The following is a 20,866-nucleotide window of genomic DNA, read 5'->3' on the forward strand; positions in this document are numbered from 1 at the left end:
TACAACGGCCTGTACTCCCAGCTCTGACCCTTCTGACCTCTGTGGGCACTTGTATTCATGTGCATATACTACACACACTCACACACACTTAAGCTTGCACTTGCATGCATAATTAAAATAATAAAGGGGGACACACACATAATTTTAGTTTCAACTAGCAAGTAATCTCTAAACAAAACTCCAAAACTCCTCAGGTTGTTAAGATGACAGCATGGGATCTGTCTCTTGCTTATGTCCCATTGCTGCTAATACCCCCAAAAGCTTCATGTATAAAAGACTTAGCCCTCTGCTGGTGAATAGAATTGTTGACAGGTGATTTAGTCATGATTCCATCAATGAATTAAACGGATTGATGGATGCACAATTTGGTGGCAATTTTGAGATGTGGCTGGAGGTAGAGTCTGGTTGTAGAAAGTAGGTTCTTAAGGATGTATCTTTGGGAGGGGTGGCTGTGGGGTTTCAAGACAGTACTCAGTATGTAACTCCACCTGTCCTAGAACTCACTCTGTAGATCAGGCAGACCTTAAACTCAGAGAACAACCTGCCTCCATTGTCTGAGTGCTGGGATTAAATGTATGCACCAACCACTACTGCCCCACAAAAAGTATTTTTAAGTATATCTTAATCTCTGTCTTCCCTGGCTGCCACAAGATGTGTAGCTTGGCTCCTCCATGCCCTTCCAGTCACCAAACCCAGGTAGCAATTTTCTCACTATTCTTCATCCTTCTGCTGTTGGTTCCAAAGTTAGTGTTAACATTTTTTTTTTTTTTGGTTTTTCGAGACAGGGTTTCTCTGTGGCTTTGGAAGCTGTCCTGGAACTCGATTGGTAGTCCAGGCTGGTCTCGAACTCACAGAGATCCTCCTGCCTCTGCCTCCCGAGGGCTGGGATTAAAGGCGTGCACCACCAACGCCCGGCTTAGTGTTAACATTTATATGTGGGTGGTGTATGATACAAGTTCATGTGTGCATGCTTATGCATGTGGAGGCCAGAGATTGATGTCAAGTGTCTTCCTCAAAGCTTTAGTCTTTTTTAAATTTCATGTGTATGAGTAATTTGCTTGCATGTAAGTCTGTGCTTTCAGAAATGAGAAGAGTGGGTTAGATGTCCTGGAGCTGGAGTTATAACAAGTGATCAACCATGTTGGTGCTTCGAGTCAAACCAAACCCAGGTTCTCTGCAAGCACAGGTGGCTGAACAATCTCTCCAGCTCCCTCCAGCTTACTTTTTTTTTGTTGTTTTTTTTTTGTTTTCCGAGACAGGGTTTCTCTGTATCTTTGGAGCCTGTCCTGGAACTCTCTCTGTAGACCAGGCTGGCCTCAAACTCACAGAGATCCACCTGCCTCTGCCTCCCGAGTGCTGGGATTAAAGGCGTGTGCCACCAACGCCTGGCTCCAGCTTACTTTTTAAAACATCTTTCACTGAGACCACTTTAGACTGGCTAGTCAGAGACCTCCAGCAGTTCTCCTCCCTCTCCCTTCCTAGAACTGTCATAGTTTCTTTCTTTCTTTTTTTTTAAGATTTATTTATTTATTATATATACTATGTTCTGTCTGCATGTATCCCTGCAGACCAGAAGATGGCACCAGATCTCATTATAGATGGTTATGAGCCACCATGTGGTTGCTGGGAATTGAACTCAGGACCTCTGGAAGAACAGTCACTGCTCTTAACTGCTGAGCCATCTCTCCATCCCCATAATTTGTTTCTTTGCTTCTCTTTTCCTTCCTTCCTTCCTTCCTTCCTTCCTTCCTTCCTTCCTTCCCTCCTTCCTTCCTTCCTTCCTTCCTGTTTCTCCCCCTCCCTTCCTCCCCACCCCGCCATGAGCATTGTGTCAGCATGGTATGTCTGTGTATCACATATGTGCTCCTGCATGCCTGGTGCCCATGCATGGCAGAAGAGAGCATTGGCTCTCCTAGTCTGAGATTAGAATAGAGAAGTTTGTGAGCTCCATCTGGATGCTGCGACTCAAACTCTGGAAGAGAAGCCAGTGTGCTCTTAGCCACTCAGCTCTCACACCTGTTTGTTTGTTTGTTTTTTGACATGGGATGTAGTTAGGTTCTCTTGCACATGCAGCAAGCACTTACCAACTAAGCCATCTTCCTAGCCCAGTACTACATTTTAGAATCCCACTCTGGTAGTGGCTCGCTTGTAAGTACTAATTTCTCTTCCAGTATGCTTCATAATAACCTCAGGGGTGAGGATGGAGATTGTATGGCAGTTCAGCCTAATAAACATGAAATTCTGGATTTAAGAAGGAACAAATCCAAGCCTATAATCCCAGCACTCTGGAGGTGAAAACAGGAGGATCAGAAGCTTAAGGTCATCCTCAGCTATATAAGGAGTTCAAGGCTAGCCTGGCCTACAAGGACCCTGCTCTAAAAACTAAAGACATGTCAGGAGCACATCATCACCCCTCACCTACAAGCTATATAATCTGCACCCTTGATCTCTGGGACTGGAGAACCCACCCAGGAATTACTTTGCTCAAATAAACTTGTTATACTTTTTCAATTCAGCTTGTTCTGGTTTATGGCATCAGCTGAGAAACCTACTATCCCTGTCTCAAAAATAAATAAATAGATAAAAACATAATTAAAAAATAAGCATCCCTCAAACTTAGTGACTTTCAATAACTGTTCATGATTCTGAAATCTAGGTTGGACTCAGCTGGTTGGGCGTACTGTTGGGTGGTAAATTATGTCTAATTATCACCATTATCAACTCCCTCCTATCCCCCCTGTTATGCCATGTGTTATACTGATCCTATGACTGCTTTGATGAAATTAATGTCATTCAGGCCACTGAAGTGAAGCACACCTTTAGTCCCAGAACTCTGGAGGCAATGGCAGGTGGAGCTCCAAGTCCAAGATCAGCCTAATCCAAGAAGGCCAGAGCTACATAGTGAGAACCTGTATCAAAACAAACAACAACAACAAAAAAATGGGATTAGAAAATTTGGGGCCAGGCGGTGGTGGCCCAGGCCTCTAGTCCCAGAACTGGGGAGGCAGAGGCAGGCAGATTTCTATGAGTTCGAGACCAGCCTGGTGTACAAGAACTAGTTCCAGGACAGCCTCCGAAGACACAGAGAAACCCTAAAACCATAAAAAAAATTTTTTTGGATGTTTATATCCAGGCAGTGATGACTCGTGCCTTTAATCCCAGCACTTGGGAGAGAGAGGCAGGCAGATCTCAGTGAGTTTGAGGCCAGCCTGGTCTAAAAAGCAAGTTCTAGGACAGCCAGGACTGTTACACAGAGAAACCACACCTGGAAAAGCTGAGAGAGAGAGAGATTTTGGGATGTTTGTAAACCCAATAGCACTTTTTCACTTTGTGATAATTTTTTGTACTATGATTAGACTGGTGTGCTATGTAGAGCCACAAGCTAGCCGTGAAGATGTAACAGCCCCAGACTTTAACACTACTGACATCATGATAGTAGTACCATTCAGGCCCTACAATTCAGCACATAGTCTGCCAAAATGAAAACAAAGACCTAAGTCATCAAAATCCAAAGTTCTGGGAACATCTCTAAATGTACTAACCTTGCTTTTTGTCTTTTGTAGTCCCGATTCTGGCTAACTGTTCTTGTTAACTGAAGTATGTCAACCAGAATATGGTTTTTGTGCTTAAAAACTCACCCTGAGAAAGACTCAGGGTTCCACTGGGATCCTGAACACCAAGTGTAGTCACCAGCCAGGTAATAAAATTTTTCTATTGGCTTAAACCCGTGTCTGAGCAGTCTTCTCTAGTGGATATCCCACAACAAAAAGAGGCCACAAAGGGGGCTGGAGAAATGGCTCAGAGGTTAAGAGCACCAGAGGTCCTGAGTTCAGTTCCCAGCAACCACATGGTGGCTTACAACCATTGGTGATGAAATCTGGTGCCCCCTTCTGGCCTGCAGGGTTACATGCAGACAGAACACTGTATATATAATAAATAAAATAAATCTTTAATTAAAAAAAAAGAGGCCACAAAGGAGACACCTGACCAGCCCCAGAAAAAGTGGCAGATGTGAGTACCATAAGTATCTTGGTCATTCCATCCTTAGGAAATACTATCCATATCCAGTATACAAGAGCCTCCTGTCTGAGACTAGCCCAGTTTTCTAGATACATAATAAATTGGCATGGCTGGTCATATGACAACAGATACTGAAACAGTCAAGTTCCCTACCCTTCACCCAACCTGGGTATATTAAAGCTTGATATGGCTCCACTTGTGTCTGGGCATTCTCAAGACCTGGAACTGACATGATATTTTGTTTGTTGTAATTCTATCTGTTAAAACAAGTCACTTTCTGGGTGTTGGTGGTGCATGCCTTTAATCCCAGCACTCAGGAGGCAGAGGCAGGCATATCTCATTCAAAGCCAGCCTGGTCTACAGAGTGGTCTACAGGCTCCAAAGCAATACAGAGAAACCCTGTCTTGAAAAACAAACAACAACAACAAAAAAATCACTGGGCCAACCCACATTCAATACAAGGGGAAGGAGTCCACAAATCTTTTATTCTGGGGAAGCTGAGGGAAGGGTAGTGTTATTTATTTATTTATTCATACATTCATTTATTATGCATACTAAAATCTGCCTGTAAGTATCCCTGCAAGCCAGAAGATGGCTCCAGATCTCATTACAGATGGGTCTGAGCCACCATGTGGTTGCTGAGAATTGAACTCGGAATCTTTGGAAGAACAGCCAGTGCTCTTAAACTCTGAGCAATCTCTCCAGTCCCAAAAGAGATTTTGATTTTAGGCCAGCCTAGGCTACAGAGCAAGACCCTGACTCAAAAAGCAAACATGATCTAGAAAATGACTCAGTGGTTCAGAGAACTTGCTGCTCTTACAGTGGACTCAAATTTGGTTCCTAGCACCCATGTTAGGCTCACAACTAGCTCCAGGGAATTGGATACCCTCTTTTGGCTTCTGTGGGCACCCACATAAAAGTACACATATTTACAGACAAACATACATAATTATAAATGAATAAAAATTTTAAAAAGGGGTGGGGTGGAGAGATACCTCAGTGATTAAGAACACTTACTGTTTTTTCAGAGGTTCTGGGTTTGGTACCTAGCACTTATATGTCAGCTCAATATTCTATAATTTCAGCCGGGCGTTGGTGGCGCACGCCTTTAATCCCAGCATTTGGGAGGCAGAGGCAGGTGGATCTCTGTGAGTTCGAGGCCAGCCTGGTCTACAAGAGCTAGTTCCAGGACAGCCTCCAAAACAATACAGAGAAACCCTGTCTCGAAAAACCTAAATATATATATATTCTATAATTTCAGTTCTAGGGAACCCAACTGAGCAGCTCCCATATGCACATACATACAGAAATATATATACACACAATTTAAAAATCTTTTAAGGGCTGGAGAGATGGCTCAGAGGTTAAGAGCACTGACTGCTCTTCCAGGGGTCCTGAGTTCAATTCCCAGCACCCATATGGTGGCTCACAACCATCTACAATTCAATCTGGTGCCCTCTTCTGGCATGTAAACAAAACACTGTATATGTGATAAATAAACCATTAAAAAAATCTTTTAAAATGGATGTGGTTAGAACATGCCTTTAGGGGGGAGGGCACGGGAGGAGGGGAGGCAAAGGGAGAGGGACCTGGAACTGACTTGTGAAGCAACCTTGTTTCTTTTTTTTTTTTTTTGGTTTTTCGAGACAAGGTTTCTCTGTGGCTTTGGAGGCTGTCCTGGAACTCACTCTGTAGACCAGGCTGGTCTCGAACTCACAGAGATCCGCCTGCCTCTGCCTCCCAAGTGCTGGGATTAAAGGCGTGGGCCACCAACGCCCGGCTCCAGCAACCTTGTTTCTAATCTAAATTTAAACTTAAAAATAAATAAATAAATAAATAAATAAATAAAAGAACATGCCTTTAATCTCAGCACTTTTGAGGCAGAAGCAAGCAAGATCTGTGAGTTCAAGGCTAGCCTGTCTACAGAGAGTTCCGGGACAGCCTGAGCTATATAGAGAAGCCCTTTCTCAAAAACAAAAACCAATCTTTAAAATATAGAGGGGTATGGAGGTGTGGTAGTGCACATGTTTTTAATCCCAGCACTTGGCAGGCAGAGGCAGTTCTGTAGAGAAAGACTGGCCTCTCTCAAAATGTATATATGTTTAGATTGTTTTACACAGTGTATTCTGAATAGTCTCACAATGGCTATCTCACACTGGTGAGGCAAAATATTCGGTAATTGCTCAGTCCAAAATGCTGGATGTCTCAGGAGTCCCAATCTGATGCTGAAGGCCTGGAAGATTCCTGGAGAGCTGTGGTCTTCAGTCTGCATTGGTAGCCTAGGTTCTAATGTGTCAGCGATATAATGTAACAATGACAGATAAATTAACTTCCAACAAGAGTGAAGGCGAGGTGGCAAGAAAGTTTCCTTCTGTGTCCTCTCTTTATCTGGGCTGCCACCAGAAGATGTCACATTTAGGTTGAGTCTTTCCACTTCAAATCTGGTCAAGAAAATCCCTCAGAGGAGTGACTAGCAGGTTGCCTTTCAGTTGATCCCAGATCTAGCCGAATTGACTATCAAGATAAAAAATCACACCTATGGAGTCTTTTTTTTTTTTTTTTTCGAGACAGGGTTTCTCTGTGGCTTTGGAGGCTGTCCTAGAACTCGCTTGGTAGTCCAGGCTGGTCTCGAACTTACAGCGATCCGCCTGCCTCTGCCTCCCGAGTGCTGGGATTAAAGGCATGTGCCACCAACGCCCGGCATACCTATGGAGTCTTAAACTTGCTCTATCTTGCCTCTCCTGCCCCATCATTCTTTTTCTATGTGAAAAATACAATAAAAACCATACTGTCTGGCTGGGCTCGAAAAACAAAAAACCAAACAAAATAAAAACCATACTCTCTGAGACTCCTGTCAAGTCCTTGTATTTCCCTGTGGTCCAATGGTGGTACTACCTCTTAGGGACCGTGGATACCTAAGCACAAAGGTCTGGGGATTAGAGGGAGGGACCTTTCACCTGACTGAGTGAAATCTCATAGAATGATGGTTAGGGATAGAATCACCAGAAAACAAGAGGGCTAGCCAGGTTCCAGAAGATGGAGCAAGGGAAGCGGGTCAGTATTTGAGATCGTGAGAGTTAAAGCTGGGAGTTGCAAATGGCAACCAGGACCCATCCTGCCCAGTGATACAGCAATTATATAAGGAAACATCTATATGGTTATATAAGGAAACATCTACATTTGAAAGGCTCCTGATGGAAGCAGAGGAGAGACTGAAGGCAGTTGTGCTGAAATGGATCCCAGAAGCATATGTATTGACTGGGATCAGAAGAAAAGCTGTAGCTACATAAGGTGGCCTAGAATAAGGTCCCCACACCTAGATTTTGCATGTCATGGCTTCTATCCACAAAATGGTTTGCATCTAGGAATATTCCCTAGTGGAAGATGCCATTCTCTTTGCCAACTGTTCTGGTAACTGTCACTCCCCTTCACTATCCCTATATTTAACCAGTCAGCAAAGCCCCAGATGCATCTCAGGGCCACCTATCACTCTGTCCTTGACAAGTCCAAGGAGTCCTGCGATCATTGCCCTACTCTCCTCGGTGTAAACTCTCTCTTGGATTTCTGAAGGGGTTAGTTACTTTTTTTTTTTTTTTTTTTTGGTTTTTCGAGACAGGATTTCTCTGTATTGTTTTGGAGGCTGTCCTGGAACTAGCTCTTGTAGACCAGGCTGGCCTCGAACTCACAGAGATCCGCCTGCCTCTGCCTCCCGAGGGCTGGGATTAAAGGCGTGCGCCACCAACGCCAGGCCTACATTTTTTTAGATATATTTATTTATCACATATACAGTGTTCTGCCTACATGCCAGAAGAGGTCACCAGATTGAATTGTAGATGGTTGTGAGCTACCATGTGGTTGCTGGGAATTGAACTCAGGACCCCTGGAATAGCAGCCAGTGCTCTTAACCTCTGAGCCATCTCTCCAGCCCACATTTTTTTAAAGATTTATTTATTATGTACACAGTGTTATGCTATACATATGTCAGCTCGCCAGAAGAGGGCACCAGATCTTACTATAGGATGGTTGTGAGCCACCATGTGGTTGCTGGGAATTGAACTCAGGGCCTCTGAAGAGTAAGCAGTGCTCTTAACCTCTGAGCCATCTCTCCAGTCCAGGGGTTAGTTACATTATGATAAACCCATCACAAAGTGAATAGTAGAAAATACTGTAAGTTGAGAATGCATTTGTTGCACTTAACGATATTAGCCCCACATTAGAAATAGCCTTGAGACACTCACATCAGTCTACGATGGGGAACCACTATGCAATAGAGAGTGCTATATATATGTTTGTAGTTTAGGGGACCAGAGCCTTGCTTCAGCCAGGCGAGTGCTGTACCACTGAGCCACATCTCATATAATTTATTTCACTACCAAACTGAAAAACAGGGTTGCTTAAATTGGCTTAATAGAACAGTAAATTGTGAACATAAGAGTTTTAGACCCGTTCCCCAGTTCACAACCAACACCCAGACCTTTTTAAAAAATGTGATTCAGTAATCAAAAAAAAAAAAAAGTCGGGCGTTGGGGGCGCACACCTTTAATCCCAGCACTCGGGAGGCAGAGGCAGGTGGATCTCTGTGAGTTCGAGGCCAGCCTGGTCTACAGAGCTAGTTCCAGGACAGCCTCTAAAACAATACAGAGAAACCCTGTTTTGAAAAAAAAAATCTGTGTCTAGGCAGCTTCACTCACTCCAGGCCCAAGCGCGGCAGGGGTCTCTTGCTTCTGCCCTGAGCGCCTGCTGCTCCATCCAAGCCTGTGCTGTTCAGCACCTGTTTTCTGGGCCTCTACTCACACCCCAGGAAACACGGTGCGGTGCAGGTTGCAGTGCACAAAGCACGATGGCCGCGGAACATTGCTGGGGACCCAGCCTGAGAGCCAAGCACCCCTCGTGACCACCAAGCGTTGAAAATGGGTGCCGGGAGATCCGCTCTCGCCGACAGGTGAGCAGACCTCACCCCTGACCGGCAGAGGTCGCTAGAATCCGGAGAGGGTCTAAGCCCAAAGCGCATGGGCTGTCACATTTGGTAGCCAATCCCGCTGGTCTGGGACTAGGACTGAGCTGTTGCGAGCAGGTGTGGGCAGGTTCAAGGGCAAGGCTAGGGAAAGGGGCGGGTCGTGTGGGGGCGTGTCCCCACCCGTGGGCGTGTCCTCTAGTCTGGGACCAGCCCTGGGGAAGGCCGGCCTCTGGAAAGGGGCGGGTACTTGGGTAAAGGGTGGGTCTTGGGGCACCCGCTAGTTCTCCGACCCAGGCGGATCCTGCGGCCTGGGCGTGTCCTCTGTCGGGGAGGGGGGGAAGGGAAGGGAGGCGGGGCGGGGCGGGGCGGGCCTCGAAGCCTCTGCCCTAGCAGGCGTCAGACCGCGGCGCGGGACACCGCGGGATGGGGAGGGTGCAGCTCTTCGAGATTCGCCTGAGGCAGGACCGTGTCGTCTACAGTCCTGGGGAGCCACTGGCTGGGGTCGTGCGCGTGCGCCTGGGAGCGCCACTGCCCTTCCGAGGTGGGCGCGGGGTCGCCTCGGGGAAACGGGTAGACGCGTTCTCACCTGCGGTGGGGGCGGGGCTCTCCAAAACCGCGTGGTCAGTGGGCTCTGAGACTGGGTTCTCGGTCTCCCGGGAGCCCTGGGTTACGACGGAACCGCGGGCGCCAGGGTCCGGCTGTGCTAGCAGACTAGGGCGGGGCAGGCAGCTCGGTGGCCCAGTCCTTCCGCATCTGTCCCATCCTGTGCTCTCCGCCTAGGGGAGGCGAGAGTCTGTGTGAGGGCCTAAGCGCTTGTTCCCTATGCCCAGGCGACCCTGGAGGTAGAAGTACGCAGGTCTTCTCTTGTTCAGGTGTCCAAGGTCCGCTTCATTCTGCACCTGCTGGGCCCCCACCTGGAACCAAGTATGCTCTTGGTCCTCTCTTGTGCTCGCCTCCAGGCTTCTGTGCAGGACCTTCCTCTTCAAAAGCAGTTCTGGTCCAAGAGTGCAGGATCCACAGGGTACCTTTTTTGCTTTCACTTTAAGGCTTAAGACTTCCTTAAAGCTTGTGGTTGCTGGCAAGGGGGCTTGTTTGTCCTGGCAATCCCCTCGCTCTTGTCCTTAGGCCTTGGAGCTGAGCTGAGCTGAGCTGAGCCGAGCCCCCTGCTGATGCTTACGTCTGAGACTCTGGGGCTGGGGATCAAATTACTCTTTTTGTCATTGACAGGACTCTCAGGTGCAGCCTCTTCAGTACTGGATCCCTGTGTGGATTTGATAACTGAGCTCTTAGGGTCAAGTGGACACTGTTGTGGCCTCTGCCTAGCCTCTGGCATTGAGCGCAAAAACTGTATGGATGTCCTTGCTTGATGTTCTTTTATTTTTGCCTTCTGTGAGAACTACCTGACTGCTTGGCCAAAAACACAGTTGTCCACACACACTTTTGGTGTCTGCTGAGGATAGGTAGCTATCACCCGAAGCCATCCTCGGCCCAGTTGAAACCCTGGACCTGGCCTGGACCTGGTGTTACCTAGGTCTAGAAGGAAGTTGGATTGTGGGTGTCTGTCAGGCCCTGATTTGGTGAGGTTCTTGGTCATGATCACATTGACTTCCCTTGCTGTATCCCTCTTGAGAGTTTGTAGTCTGGGTGAGAACAGATGTTGCTCTTGTAGAGGCTACAGCAGTGATAGGTCAGTTCCTCATGGACCCGAAAAAGGTATGGGAAGTGTATATAAAACTGCACATTGGCTGAGGGGACATGGTGCAGGCCACAGACTTGTGGACTTGGGGAATACAACAAGGAGAAGAGAAGTCCTATTTAGAACTAACCACTCAGTTTTTCTTTTCTGTCATTCTCTCCTGGCTGAGCTTGGGGTGAACAGGCTGTTGCCAACTACAGTGTAAGGATGACCTATCTATCAAATGGCCTCTTTGTATCGAATAAGGAGTGAGTAAATGGGCAGCTTACCTTACAAAGACCAAGAGAGTTGTAGCTGATGGTCCCAGCTGTACAAGGGCCCAGGGTCATGGGCTGGGCCTAGAAGGTGGATTGTTTGGATGCTGGCAATTGAGTGAGTGAGTGTGTGTGTATGTGTAGAGGCCACTCTGGAATTTCCTCCAGTCCTGCTTGGGATGGAAGTAACCATGGTTCTTTTATTTTCTTTCATTCAAAGAACACTTGTGGTGGAGTTTCTGCTAGGCCCAGTAGAGGAGGCTCCCCATATTCTCAAACGTTTCCTTGGGGTTTTCAGTCTTGTTTATTGGACGCTTGTCTAATGATTGACAGTGGTTGGCACCCATCCACAAGGATATTAGCTGCCTCAGAGGTGAGGAATGAGTAGTGTTCTAGACCCCGGAGAGCCACAGGACCCGCTGTGTTCTCTTACGATTCACTGCACCCCCCACTCTGGGTCAGATGGAGATCTCCTACTTGCTTTTCTTTTTCTGAATTTTTCCAGATTATGGGGATTTAATTTAGAGCCTCTTACAAGTGCTGATCACTGAGCTAATTCCCAACCCAGCCCTCTTTTCTGTGTTTTAAAAAGAATTGTTTTATTATTACTATTTTTTTTAGGCACATCCTTCTATTCTGCCCTCAAACTTGTAATCCTCCTGACGTAGGCTTTTTTTTTTTTCTGACGTAGGCTTTTGAGTGTTGGGACTGCATGTATGCACCACTCCTAGGTTTCCCTATTTTTCCTTTCTTTTCTGAGTTAGGTTTATTCATTTTATTTTACATATGTACATATTTTGACTGCAGATGTGTCTGTGCACTACTTGCTTGTGTTCCCCTGGAGTTCAGAAGAGGCCATTGAATGCCTTTGGACTTAAAGATGGCTATGAGCCATCATGTGGGTTCTGAGAATGGAAGCTGGATTCTCTGTAAGAGCAACAAATGCACTTAATTCCTACGCTCTCTCTGGCCCTCTCTATTTTTCATAGGCCAGCTATGTCTTCACAGGACCCCAAGAGGTAGCTATTCTTTTTGGTTTTTCTAGACAGGATTTCTCTGTAGCTTTGGAACATGTCCTGGAACTCGCTTTGTTCCAGGAACTCACAGGAGGCAGAGGCAGGTAGATCTCTGTGAGTTTTGAGACCAACCTGATCTACAGAGCTAGTCCCAGGACTACCAAGGCTATACAAAGAAACCTGTCTTGAAAAATAAAAATAATAATAATAAAAAAAAAAAACACAGATCAGCATCCTGTCTCCAATGGTGAATACCTGCCAATTTGGTGGTCCCTAGTTAGTTTAGTGCCTGCCTGCTATTATAGTTGTGAACACTGTTAGGAAGTGCTTTTTATACTCAGATGACACCTTGAAGTATATATTGTTCCTCAGGCTGCCACTAAATGCTCTGTAGAGCTTGCCCTGGTTTCCTGGCTGTGTTACAGGGTATGAGCTGGTGACAGGACCCTGATTGCCCCTCAGAGAAGATACCTTTCCATGGGAGTGGAGGGATAGCACTGTAATATTAAGCAACAGGAACACTAAAAGCCAGGAAATCAGGGTCTTTTATCAGGTGATTGCCTATAGCCTGCCTATTCTTACCATCACAGGAATGTGCAGACTGTAAAAGAAAGAGAGCTGGAGTGGGCATTGGTGGCTTTAATCCCAGAACTTGGGAGGCAGAGGCAGGCAGGTCTCTGTGAGTTCAAAGCCAGCCTGGTCTACAGAGTTCCAGGACAGCCTCCAAAGCTACACAAGAGATACCTTGTCTCGAGAAACAAACAAAAAAAAATTTATGGGGAGGGAGAGGGAACTGGGATTGACATGTAAAATAAGCTTGTTTCTAATTTAAATAAAAAAGAAAGGAAGAAAGAGAGAGCTGGGTCTAGCACCTTGCAGCAGCAGCAGAGAGACTGTTTAGTGTGCTCAGAGCTCCCTCATTTCTCAAGCAGAACTGTATTATGTGGTTTTCCCTGCTCCAGTGATTTGAGAAGGTACATGCCTGGCGGCTGGCACTGTCCTTGGCCAGTGAACCTAGGATCTTTAAGGAATCTTCTGGGGGGAATTTTTATACCTTGACTGTGACCCTACTGAAACCTCAGGTGTTCTGTTGAGGAAACAGCAGGCATACTGTTTGCAAGCCATGAGCTGCACAGGATGTGTGTTCACCTTGGTGACTGGAGGTTGTTCACACTGGCAGGGTCCTCCCAGGAACCCTGGTGTGTGGGAAAATGCCTGGCATTGGGAAGATCAGGGTCTGATCCCCCTACTCCCAGTTTGGATGCTGCTTGTTTTTCTGGAGTCTAGTGGTCCCATGCTCCTGGGCCTGAACTGTAGGATGTCCAGTCTGGATGCTTGCTTGCTGTTATAAGCAGTGCCATGACAGACTCCTGATGAAATAGTGTAGGATTTGAGAGCTGTTGGTGTCCTGGCATGTATGGGTGCAAACACAAGAAGTTTGTCAGTATAAGGAGTGTCCATTCCTCCATCCCCACCTCAGCATGGGTCAAAGTACCTAATAGTTGTCGTTCTGATGAGTAAACATGTAAGTCACCTGGGTTTTCCCTGATTTCCAGGATGACTGGGTATTGGTTCCAGTTTATCTACTGCTACAAAAAGGTCATTCAAATAACAAACCGCTCCTACACTGAACAGCTAAAGTAGCCAGTTTGCTATTGCTCGTTCATTGAGGATGGAGAATTTGAATAGCTGTGTGCCAGGCCTGATAGCACTGTGGTAGCATCTGGACTAAGCTAAGACCTCCATACTTGTGTTTGTATCTGATGTAGGGCCAGTCATCCTTAGGGAGATGTACCCTTTGTGAAGCATCTTGGGTCCTCCAGCCTCTTACCACTGTCATCTCAGGAGTATTTGCTGGCCTAAAGAGGCTGTTCTGGTGGAAGTTGCACCTCAATTCCCATCTCCCATCTCTCTCTCTCTCCAAACCCTGCCCCATCCCAGAAAGCCCTTCAAACAGGGCTCCTCCCCCAGAGATGCTCAAGACCATTCCCACAGCGTATTTAAACTGTCCCCCAGAAAACAGGTGGTTTTTCGGTCTCTTCTGTGGGATAAAAATCATCTGGAGCATTTTACCTATTAAACATGGGCATTTTCTGATTTGGTCTGCTTTGGATTGCTGCGTTGGTGGAGAGGCTTATCGGGGTGCAGAAACTTCTCAGAGGCCACTGATGTTCAGATTCCAGGGTGGGAATAGTTGGTGGTTTAACCCCAAAGGCTATGTCAGAAGAAGTGTGTGAATTTCAGATCAGGTTGGAGCTTAGAGTGATAAGGTTGGGCTGGCATGGAGGGTGAGTGACAGTCATTGGCACTTTTGAGGGGCAGAGAGTGGTACAGCAGGAATGCAGGACCACCTCGAGAGTGGGAACAGGTGCTGGCAGCCATCGGGTGAGGGAGTGCACACGTGCATAGCTGCATGGGTTGAGGATGAGCCAAAGGTTTGTAAGAGGAAACTCTAAGTGTCCTGTGGGTACCAGCCGGATGCCTGGACCATGATGTAGGGAGACTATGAGTGAGGCAGGTGTGGTCAACTCCTAGGTACTTGGTTATCTTTGTTCCTCCTGCTTGGTGGCTTTGTCACAAAGATGAAAGAGTCTGAATAATCTTACCCTCCCGTGACCCTGTCTAATAAGTCTGGGTAAAGGGCTGAAACCATGACCCAACCCTACTGGGAGAAGGGTGTTACTTCAGGGTGCCTCTCCTTGGCTCCTATCTATCTCCCACCTTGCCCCAGCCTTCTCCCTTGTGACCAGCTTCAGCTGCGCCTCCTCATTCACCTCTGGCTACCTGATCACAGTGGGCCCCGGATGTGTCTGTTAGACAGAGGAATGTGAACTCTGTCTCTCGAGCTTCCTGTTCTGGGTACTCCCACTGGTGGGGGAGGATCAGCTACCTCATAGTGTAGAAAGTCAGCCTCCTGGGCACTGCTGCTCAGGAAGTAAGTCAGCAATGGCCTTCCAGTGCTAGATTGCTGACTGGCTCAGACAAGTTTGACTGCATTCCTGCAGGGAGAGAGCTGGCACTAGCTTTCTTAAGACTGAAGGGGCATCTCCTGACCTAACTGATTTGCATCATAAAACAAAGGGCGCCTGGTTTTCTGTAAGTCTGGCCAGAGGCTGAGGTAACCAATTTGGGGGTAGCCCAGGGGTTATCTAGGAGATTATTGGCCTCCCACTGTGTCTGTAGGACAGTTGAAACACTGCCTATTAGTTTCTTTGCCAGCCTGGCTCCCTGGGAGAACACCAGGATTGGGGATGACCAGGAGGTATTCTTGGGAAGATGACAGGCTGTTTGTGTCTTGGTCTTCCCAGGCATCTCTGCTGGTAAGGCTGCTTGACCCATGGGTACTTCCTGTGCTGGGAACAGGGAGGGGCCTAGGCCATTAGCTAGCTTAGGCTTATGCCACCCTTCCCCTTACAGCTATCCGGGTGACCTGCATGGGTTCCTGTGGGGTCTCCAACAAGGCGAACGATGGGGCATGGGTGGTGGAGGAGAGCTACTTCAACAGCTCCCTGTCACTGGCTGACAAGGGTGAGTGTGGGAGCCAGGAGTGATCACAGGGGCAACCCTTGCCTGGAATGGGGTCAGTCTATCCCTTCCCCTCCCGACAGCTGTCTCTTGGATTCTCACTCTGTCTACTCTCTGGTGCTGGGTCTGGGTGGGCTCTGACCCTTGGTATGGCAGTTTCACCCCTATCCTCTACCCTCAGCCACCCTCCTGCTTTACATTTTATTTTTAAAATCTTTATGTATTCTTTTTTTTTTTTTTTTTTTTTTTTTGAGACGGTGTTATGTAGCCCAAGCTGGTCTCGACCTTGCTATGTTATTTATCTGGCGATGCCCTTAAGCTTCTGATTCTTCTGCTTCCATCTCCCAACTGGTTTATGCAGTCCTTGGAATTGAGCTGGAGCCGTGTGTGCTAGGCAAACACTACCAACTACATTTGCAGCCTCACACCCTCATTTAAACCAAGCCCTTCTACGTAGCCTTTAGCTCCTGCTGTGATCACACTGTTTAGGGCTGCAGCCGGTAGTGTGGACTGCTGGACTGCGGTGTCTACCTCTGCTCTGGCACTGTGGCCACTGTGGATCTCCTCTGGTTTGCTCCCACCTCCTTCTTGTCTCTGTAGGAAGTCTGCAGGCTGGAGAGCACAACTTCCCCTTTCAGTTCCTGCTGCCTGGTGAGTGGAAGGCCAGTGGGGACCTCAGCCTTGAAATGGTGGGACCTGCAGGTAGGAGGTGCCTGCCAATCCCTGTTCTCTCTGTAGCCACAGCACCCACATCTTTTGAGGGACCCTTTGGGAAGATTGTACACCAAGTGAAAGCCTCCATCGATACTCCACGTTTCTCCAAGGATCACAAGTGTAGCCTGGTGTTCTACATCCTGAGCCCCTTGAACCTCAACACCATCCCAGATATTGAGGTGAGGATGGAACAGAGGCTTCCTTCATTTATTCCCTTCAGCCTTCTCAAACCAGGCAGCCAGCCTCTACAGGCTGAGAGCCTGTCCCCATGCCACAGAAATGCATTCTGTGTTCGATTCATAAGCTCCGCCCCATTTTCACTTTAAGCAACCCAACGTGGCCTCCACTACCAAGAAGTTCTCCTACAAGCTGGTGAAGACGGGCAGTGTGGTTCTCACGGCTAGCACTGACCTTCGTGGCTATGTGGTGGGACAGGTGCTTCGACTGCAGGCTGACATTGAGAACCAGTCAGGCAAGGACACCAGCCCTGTGGTGGCCAGCTTGTTACAGGTCAGAGCCCTCTGGCTTCCTAAGCCTGTCCCTTTCCCATGGGACAGGAGGGGTGGGTTGCTGGTCTGCCCAAGCCCACAGTCTGGTCTGTCCTTAGAAGGTATCCTATAAGGCCAAGCGCTGGATCTATGATGTGCGAACCATTGCAGAGGTGGAGGGTACAGGGGTCAAGGCCTGGAGGCATGCTCAGTGGCAAGAACAGATCCTGGTGCCTGCCCTTCCCCAGTCAGGCCTCCCTGGCTGCAGCCTTATCCACATCGACTATTACCTACAGGTTTGGTGTTGCCCGGGGCTGGGTGGCCTGAGGCTATGTGACCTTGGCCTGACTCCTCAATACCTGCCTTCTTTCCAGGTTTCCATGAAGGCACCTGAAGCCACCGTGACTCTCCCGCTCTTTGTTGGCAATATTGCTGTGAACCAAACCCCACTGAGCCCCTGTCCAGGCCCAGGGTCTTCTCCTGGGGCCTTGTCCCCAGTTGTGCCTTCTGCACCACCCCAGGAAGAGGCTGAGGCAGTGGCTAGTGGCCCCCACGTCTCAGACCCAGTCTCCCTCTCTACCAAGAGCCATTCTCAGCAGCAGCAGCCACTGTCAACTACATTGGGCTCTGTGTCTGTCACCACCATCGATCCCTCTGCTCAGGTTGGGAGCCCGGCTAGACATTCTCTGCACCCTCCCTTATGCATCTCTATAGGCGCCACTGTCCCCTACTTCTCAGAAGGCTCTGGGGGCCCAGTAGCCACCACCAGCGCCTTGATTCTTCCCCCAGAGTACGGTTCATGGGGCTACCCCTATGGTGAGTGGAAGTGACAGGGGTTGGGGGGAGGAAATTAGGGTGCCTTGAACCCCTTGTCGATCCTGCTTTCTCTCCACAGAGGCTCCACCGTCCTATGAGCAGAGCTGTGGTGCCAGCACAGACCCTGGCCTGATCCCAGGGAGCTGACCCTGGTGAGCTAACCCTTGCCACCTTCTTCGGTGGGCCTGGCCTTTGCCCTGGCACGGGATGCCCAGGGCCTCGTGCCTTTGCTCTCTACCTGGCCCAGCTACTCAGGACCCGCAGCCGATGGGACAACCCCTATGGACCAGCCTCTCCTGGCTCCTCTGGAATTAATCAGTCCTCTTCTCCAGAGATTGGGGTAGGGCGGCAGGGATCTGGGACCTGGAGAGACTATAAATAAAGCGCTTTATTTGTAGAGCTGGGCAAGCGGCTGGTCTTCATGTCCTAAGACTCAAAGTGGACATACTGTATAGACTCCGCCCCTGAAGAGCACAACCCCTTAAGCTCCTCCTTTGACCACACCTCTGAAAGACACCCCAGCCCCACCCCCCACACACCAGAGCTCCTCCCTTCACCACGCCCCTCAGAAGGCAACATGAGAGCTTGTCCCTCTGCCTGCCCAATCCTACCTCAGATTCTGCTTCAAGCCCCTTCCTCACCTCATTGGCACCCTATCTCTGCATTCCCTGAGACTGTGACCTGGATAGAAATGTGCTAGCCACTCCTTTCCTTTTTTATTTTTTTTATTTTGAATTTTCCCTCTGGTGTTCTTTGGGACAGTCTGGCTTGCATTCCAAACCATTGTTCTAGGTGGTGTTCTTGGATGCCTGGCCACCCGAAATATTCGTGGACTTGCCAGGAACCTGCTTGGGCGTGAGGTGACTGTCAGCTCTGAGCATTGTTGCACACACAAGACCTTGAAACTATGAACTTGGTCCCTAGAGCAAGATTGAAAGAGAAGGGCTCCATGGAGCGGCATTTCAGAGGCACCGTACAGTCTCCTTCATACTCCTTAACATCTCTGGCAACAAGCATTGGCCTGTTGTCCTTTGTGTGTAACTTTTGCACTGGAAGCGGTTACTGTGGAGTTGGTTCTGATGGGGGAGCAGCTTTGTTAGGCATGGTGGGTGGCCACCTTGCCTGTGTAACCAACAACAAGATCACAGACTTTCAGGAAACAAGACCTACTAGAAAGTAGAATACTGGCAGTGCTCAGTTGGTATCCCCAAATTATGCTTTCTGCCCTGAGCCCTAAGAGGCTGTCTTATTTTCACATCACCTAACCAACTAGGTCTGCACCCCAATGTCTTTAGGAACACATTATTGTCTACTCTTTGCAACATGGTCTTTCAGTGGGCAGCCACATACCTGGCCAACATTTCATTTGATACTGTGGAAAGGGTGGGTCTTGGAGAAAGGCAGAAAGTAGGTCACAGATTCTTTTTTTTTTTTTGTTTTGTTTTACAAGACAGGGTTTCTCTGTATTGTTTTGGAGGCTGTCAGTCCAGCCCGGCCTCCAACTCACAGAGATCTGCCTGCCTCTGTCTCCCGAGTGCTGGGATTAAAGGTGTGAGCCACCACTGCCCAGCCCGGCTACCTCGGGAGGCAGAGGCAGGCGGATCTCTGTGAGTTCGAGGCCAGCCTGGTCTACAAAGTGAGTTCCAGGACAGCCTCCAAAGCCACAGAGAAACCCTGTCTCGAAAAACCAAAAAAAAAAAACCTTCTGGAATAGGTACAGCCTACAGTTGAAAGAGAAGCTTGGGTTTGAATCCCACCATGTCTCAGACTGACTGCATACACTCAACTCCCTTACTTTGGTTCCCTCACTTGGAAAATGGGAATGGGAAGCAGGCTCTCAGAATGGATGTGAGTGTGGACACACCTCACCTGCCTAGAGCAGGAGTATCTAGATAGGCAGACAGTGTGACTATGGCTAACTGCAGATTGGGTGTGGAAGGGTCTGTGGCCTTCTAACAGGTCAGTCACATCTTATTTGTCTGGTAAAAGGCATGCGCCACCACCTCCCGGCTCTCCCTGTACTCTTATATGACATATGGTATATGACCACTGTTTTGTGTGTCATAGTACTCACAACAATAACCTCCAGCAAATAACAAAAACAAACAACAACATTAATCCAGCACTCGGGAGGCAGATGCAGGTGGATCTCTATGAGTTCGAGACCAGCCTGGTCTACAGAGCGAGTTCCAGGACAGCCTCCAAAGCCATAGAGAAACCCTGCCTCGAAAAACCAAAAAAAAAAAAAAAAAAAAAAAAAAAAAAAGAGTACAGGGAGCCTGGCATGGTGGTGCACACCTTTAATTACAGCACTTGGAGGCAGAGGTAGATAGATCTCTGAGTTTGTGGCCAGATTGATCTACATGATAAGACTCTTTAACAAAACAAAACAAAAGGCAACACCCAAAATAAATAAGAGATAGCATGGAGGGGAGAGGCTGTAGAGAAAAATACATCCAGAATAAAAGATGAGACGTGAAGAGAACAGGTAAGGCTTTTCTGAGGCAGTGATACTTAAGGCACAAAGGCTAAGAAAGAAGCAAGCTATGCAGCTGTTATCTGAAACAAAAGGTCTCAGGGAAAAGGTGACGTGGAGAGGTGGATTGGGGAAGATGGCTGTTTGGGTCATAGTTGCAGAGGGTGCATGACTTTCCCATGACCTCCAGAAGGGCTCAGTTCATCGTAAATAGCCTTAACTCAGCTGTCCTAAAGAATCCTTGGTACTCACTGGGTACTGTCCAATTCTTCCTCTGTATGTGTATGAACACAGTGGTCAACCTAGCAGAACCATTTTTCAGAGTCTGTCTCCTTGTGATACTGAGTCTAGACTGGTTGTCAAAACTCAAGACTTCCTTATTTTTTACCGACGAGACCTCAGTTTTGCTTCTTTTTTTGAAGACTCAGAGATGGGAAAGACAGAATTGTTTATAGAGATGAGGTGGCCTAGGATAGTTCACGTGGAGCTGGGCGTTGGTGGCACACACCTTGGTCTGCAGGAAAGGCCTTGCCCTATACACAGGAAGCTTGTGCCTAGCAGAACTTGGGGTAACTAGGGTGAGCACACCTAACTGACGCACTCTGTGAGCATCTCTACATATGGGAACACCCACTATCAAAGTGGCTTTTCTTATTGGTGCACAGGTCCCAGTCAGACATATTCTCCTAACCAAAGCATTCATTTGTCTCCTCATTGATGGGGGTGGGGAGTGGATTGCCAGCTGGTACATTCCTCCATGTTGGAATAGCCTCCTCTTGTGGGAACAGATGTCTTATTCAGGAAGTTACTTCCCTTCAGTTGGATCATCCACCCAACAAGGCAGTCTCCCCTGCATACCCTCTGAAACTTGTAGACACATCTTTCTGAAGCAGAATATTCCCCA

General features: G+C 48.0%; 1 protein-coding gene across 7 annotated transcripts; it reads left to right on the plus strand.

Moving 5' to 3' along the window:
• The first annotated feature begins 9,343 nt into the window (after positions 1–9,343).
• Arrdc1 (arrestin domain containing 1) lies at positions 9,344–17,883 on the plus strand. 7 transcript variants are annotated; one of them, XM_021235047.2, is made up of 8 exons: positions 9,345–9,518; positions 15,361–15,471; positions 16,069–16,119; positions 16,207–16,361; positions 16,510–16,692; positions 16,793–16,966; positions 17,045–17,486; positions 17,566–17,883. In XM_021235047.2, exons 1-8 carry the CDS (start codon positions 9,401–9,403, stop codon positions 17,631–17,633), a joined length of 1,302 nt encoding a protein of 433 aa, XP_021090706.1. In that variant the 5' UTR covers positions 9,345–9,400; the 3' UTR covers positions 17,634–17,883. The 7 variants fall into 7 exon arrangements, with proteins under 7 accessions (XP_021090705.1, XP_021090706.1, XP_012978791.1 ...); XM_005083735.4 differs by having other exon boundaries at positions 9,346–9,518; positions 16,790–16,966; XM_021235046.2 differs by having other exon boundaries at positions 9,344–9,518; positions 16,793–17,486.
• Positions 17,884–20,866: the final 2,983 nt, after the last annotated feature.

The sequence above is a fragment of the Mesocricetus auratus genome, unplaced genomic scaffold, assembly GCF_017639785.1.
Source record: "Mesocricetus auratus isolate SY011 unplaced genomic scaffold, BCM_Maur_2.0 Super-Scaffold_100004, whole genome shotgun sequence".
NCBI classification, from domain to species: Eukaryota; Metazoa; Chordata; class Mammalia; order Rodentia; family Cricetidae; genus Mesocricetus; species Mesocricetus auratus.

What these genes read in the sequence shown, in the direction of transcription:
- Arrdc1 (XM_013123337.3), top strand. Translation starts at nt 9,401, where the DNA reads ATGGGGAGGGTGCAGCTCTTCGAGATTCGCCTGAGGCAGGACCGTGTC. An exon ending in AGCGCCACTGCCCTTCCGAG is followed by an intron (nt 9,519 to 15,360) that starts GTGGGCGCGGGG and finishes TTCCCCTTACAG; the next exon opens with CTATCCGGGTGACCTGCATG. An exon ending in TGGTGGCCAGCTTGTTACAG is followed by an intron (nt 16,693 to 16,789) that starts GTCAGAGCCCTC and finishes GTCTGTCCTTAG; the next exon opens with AAGGTATCCTATAAGGCCAA.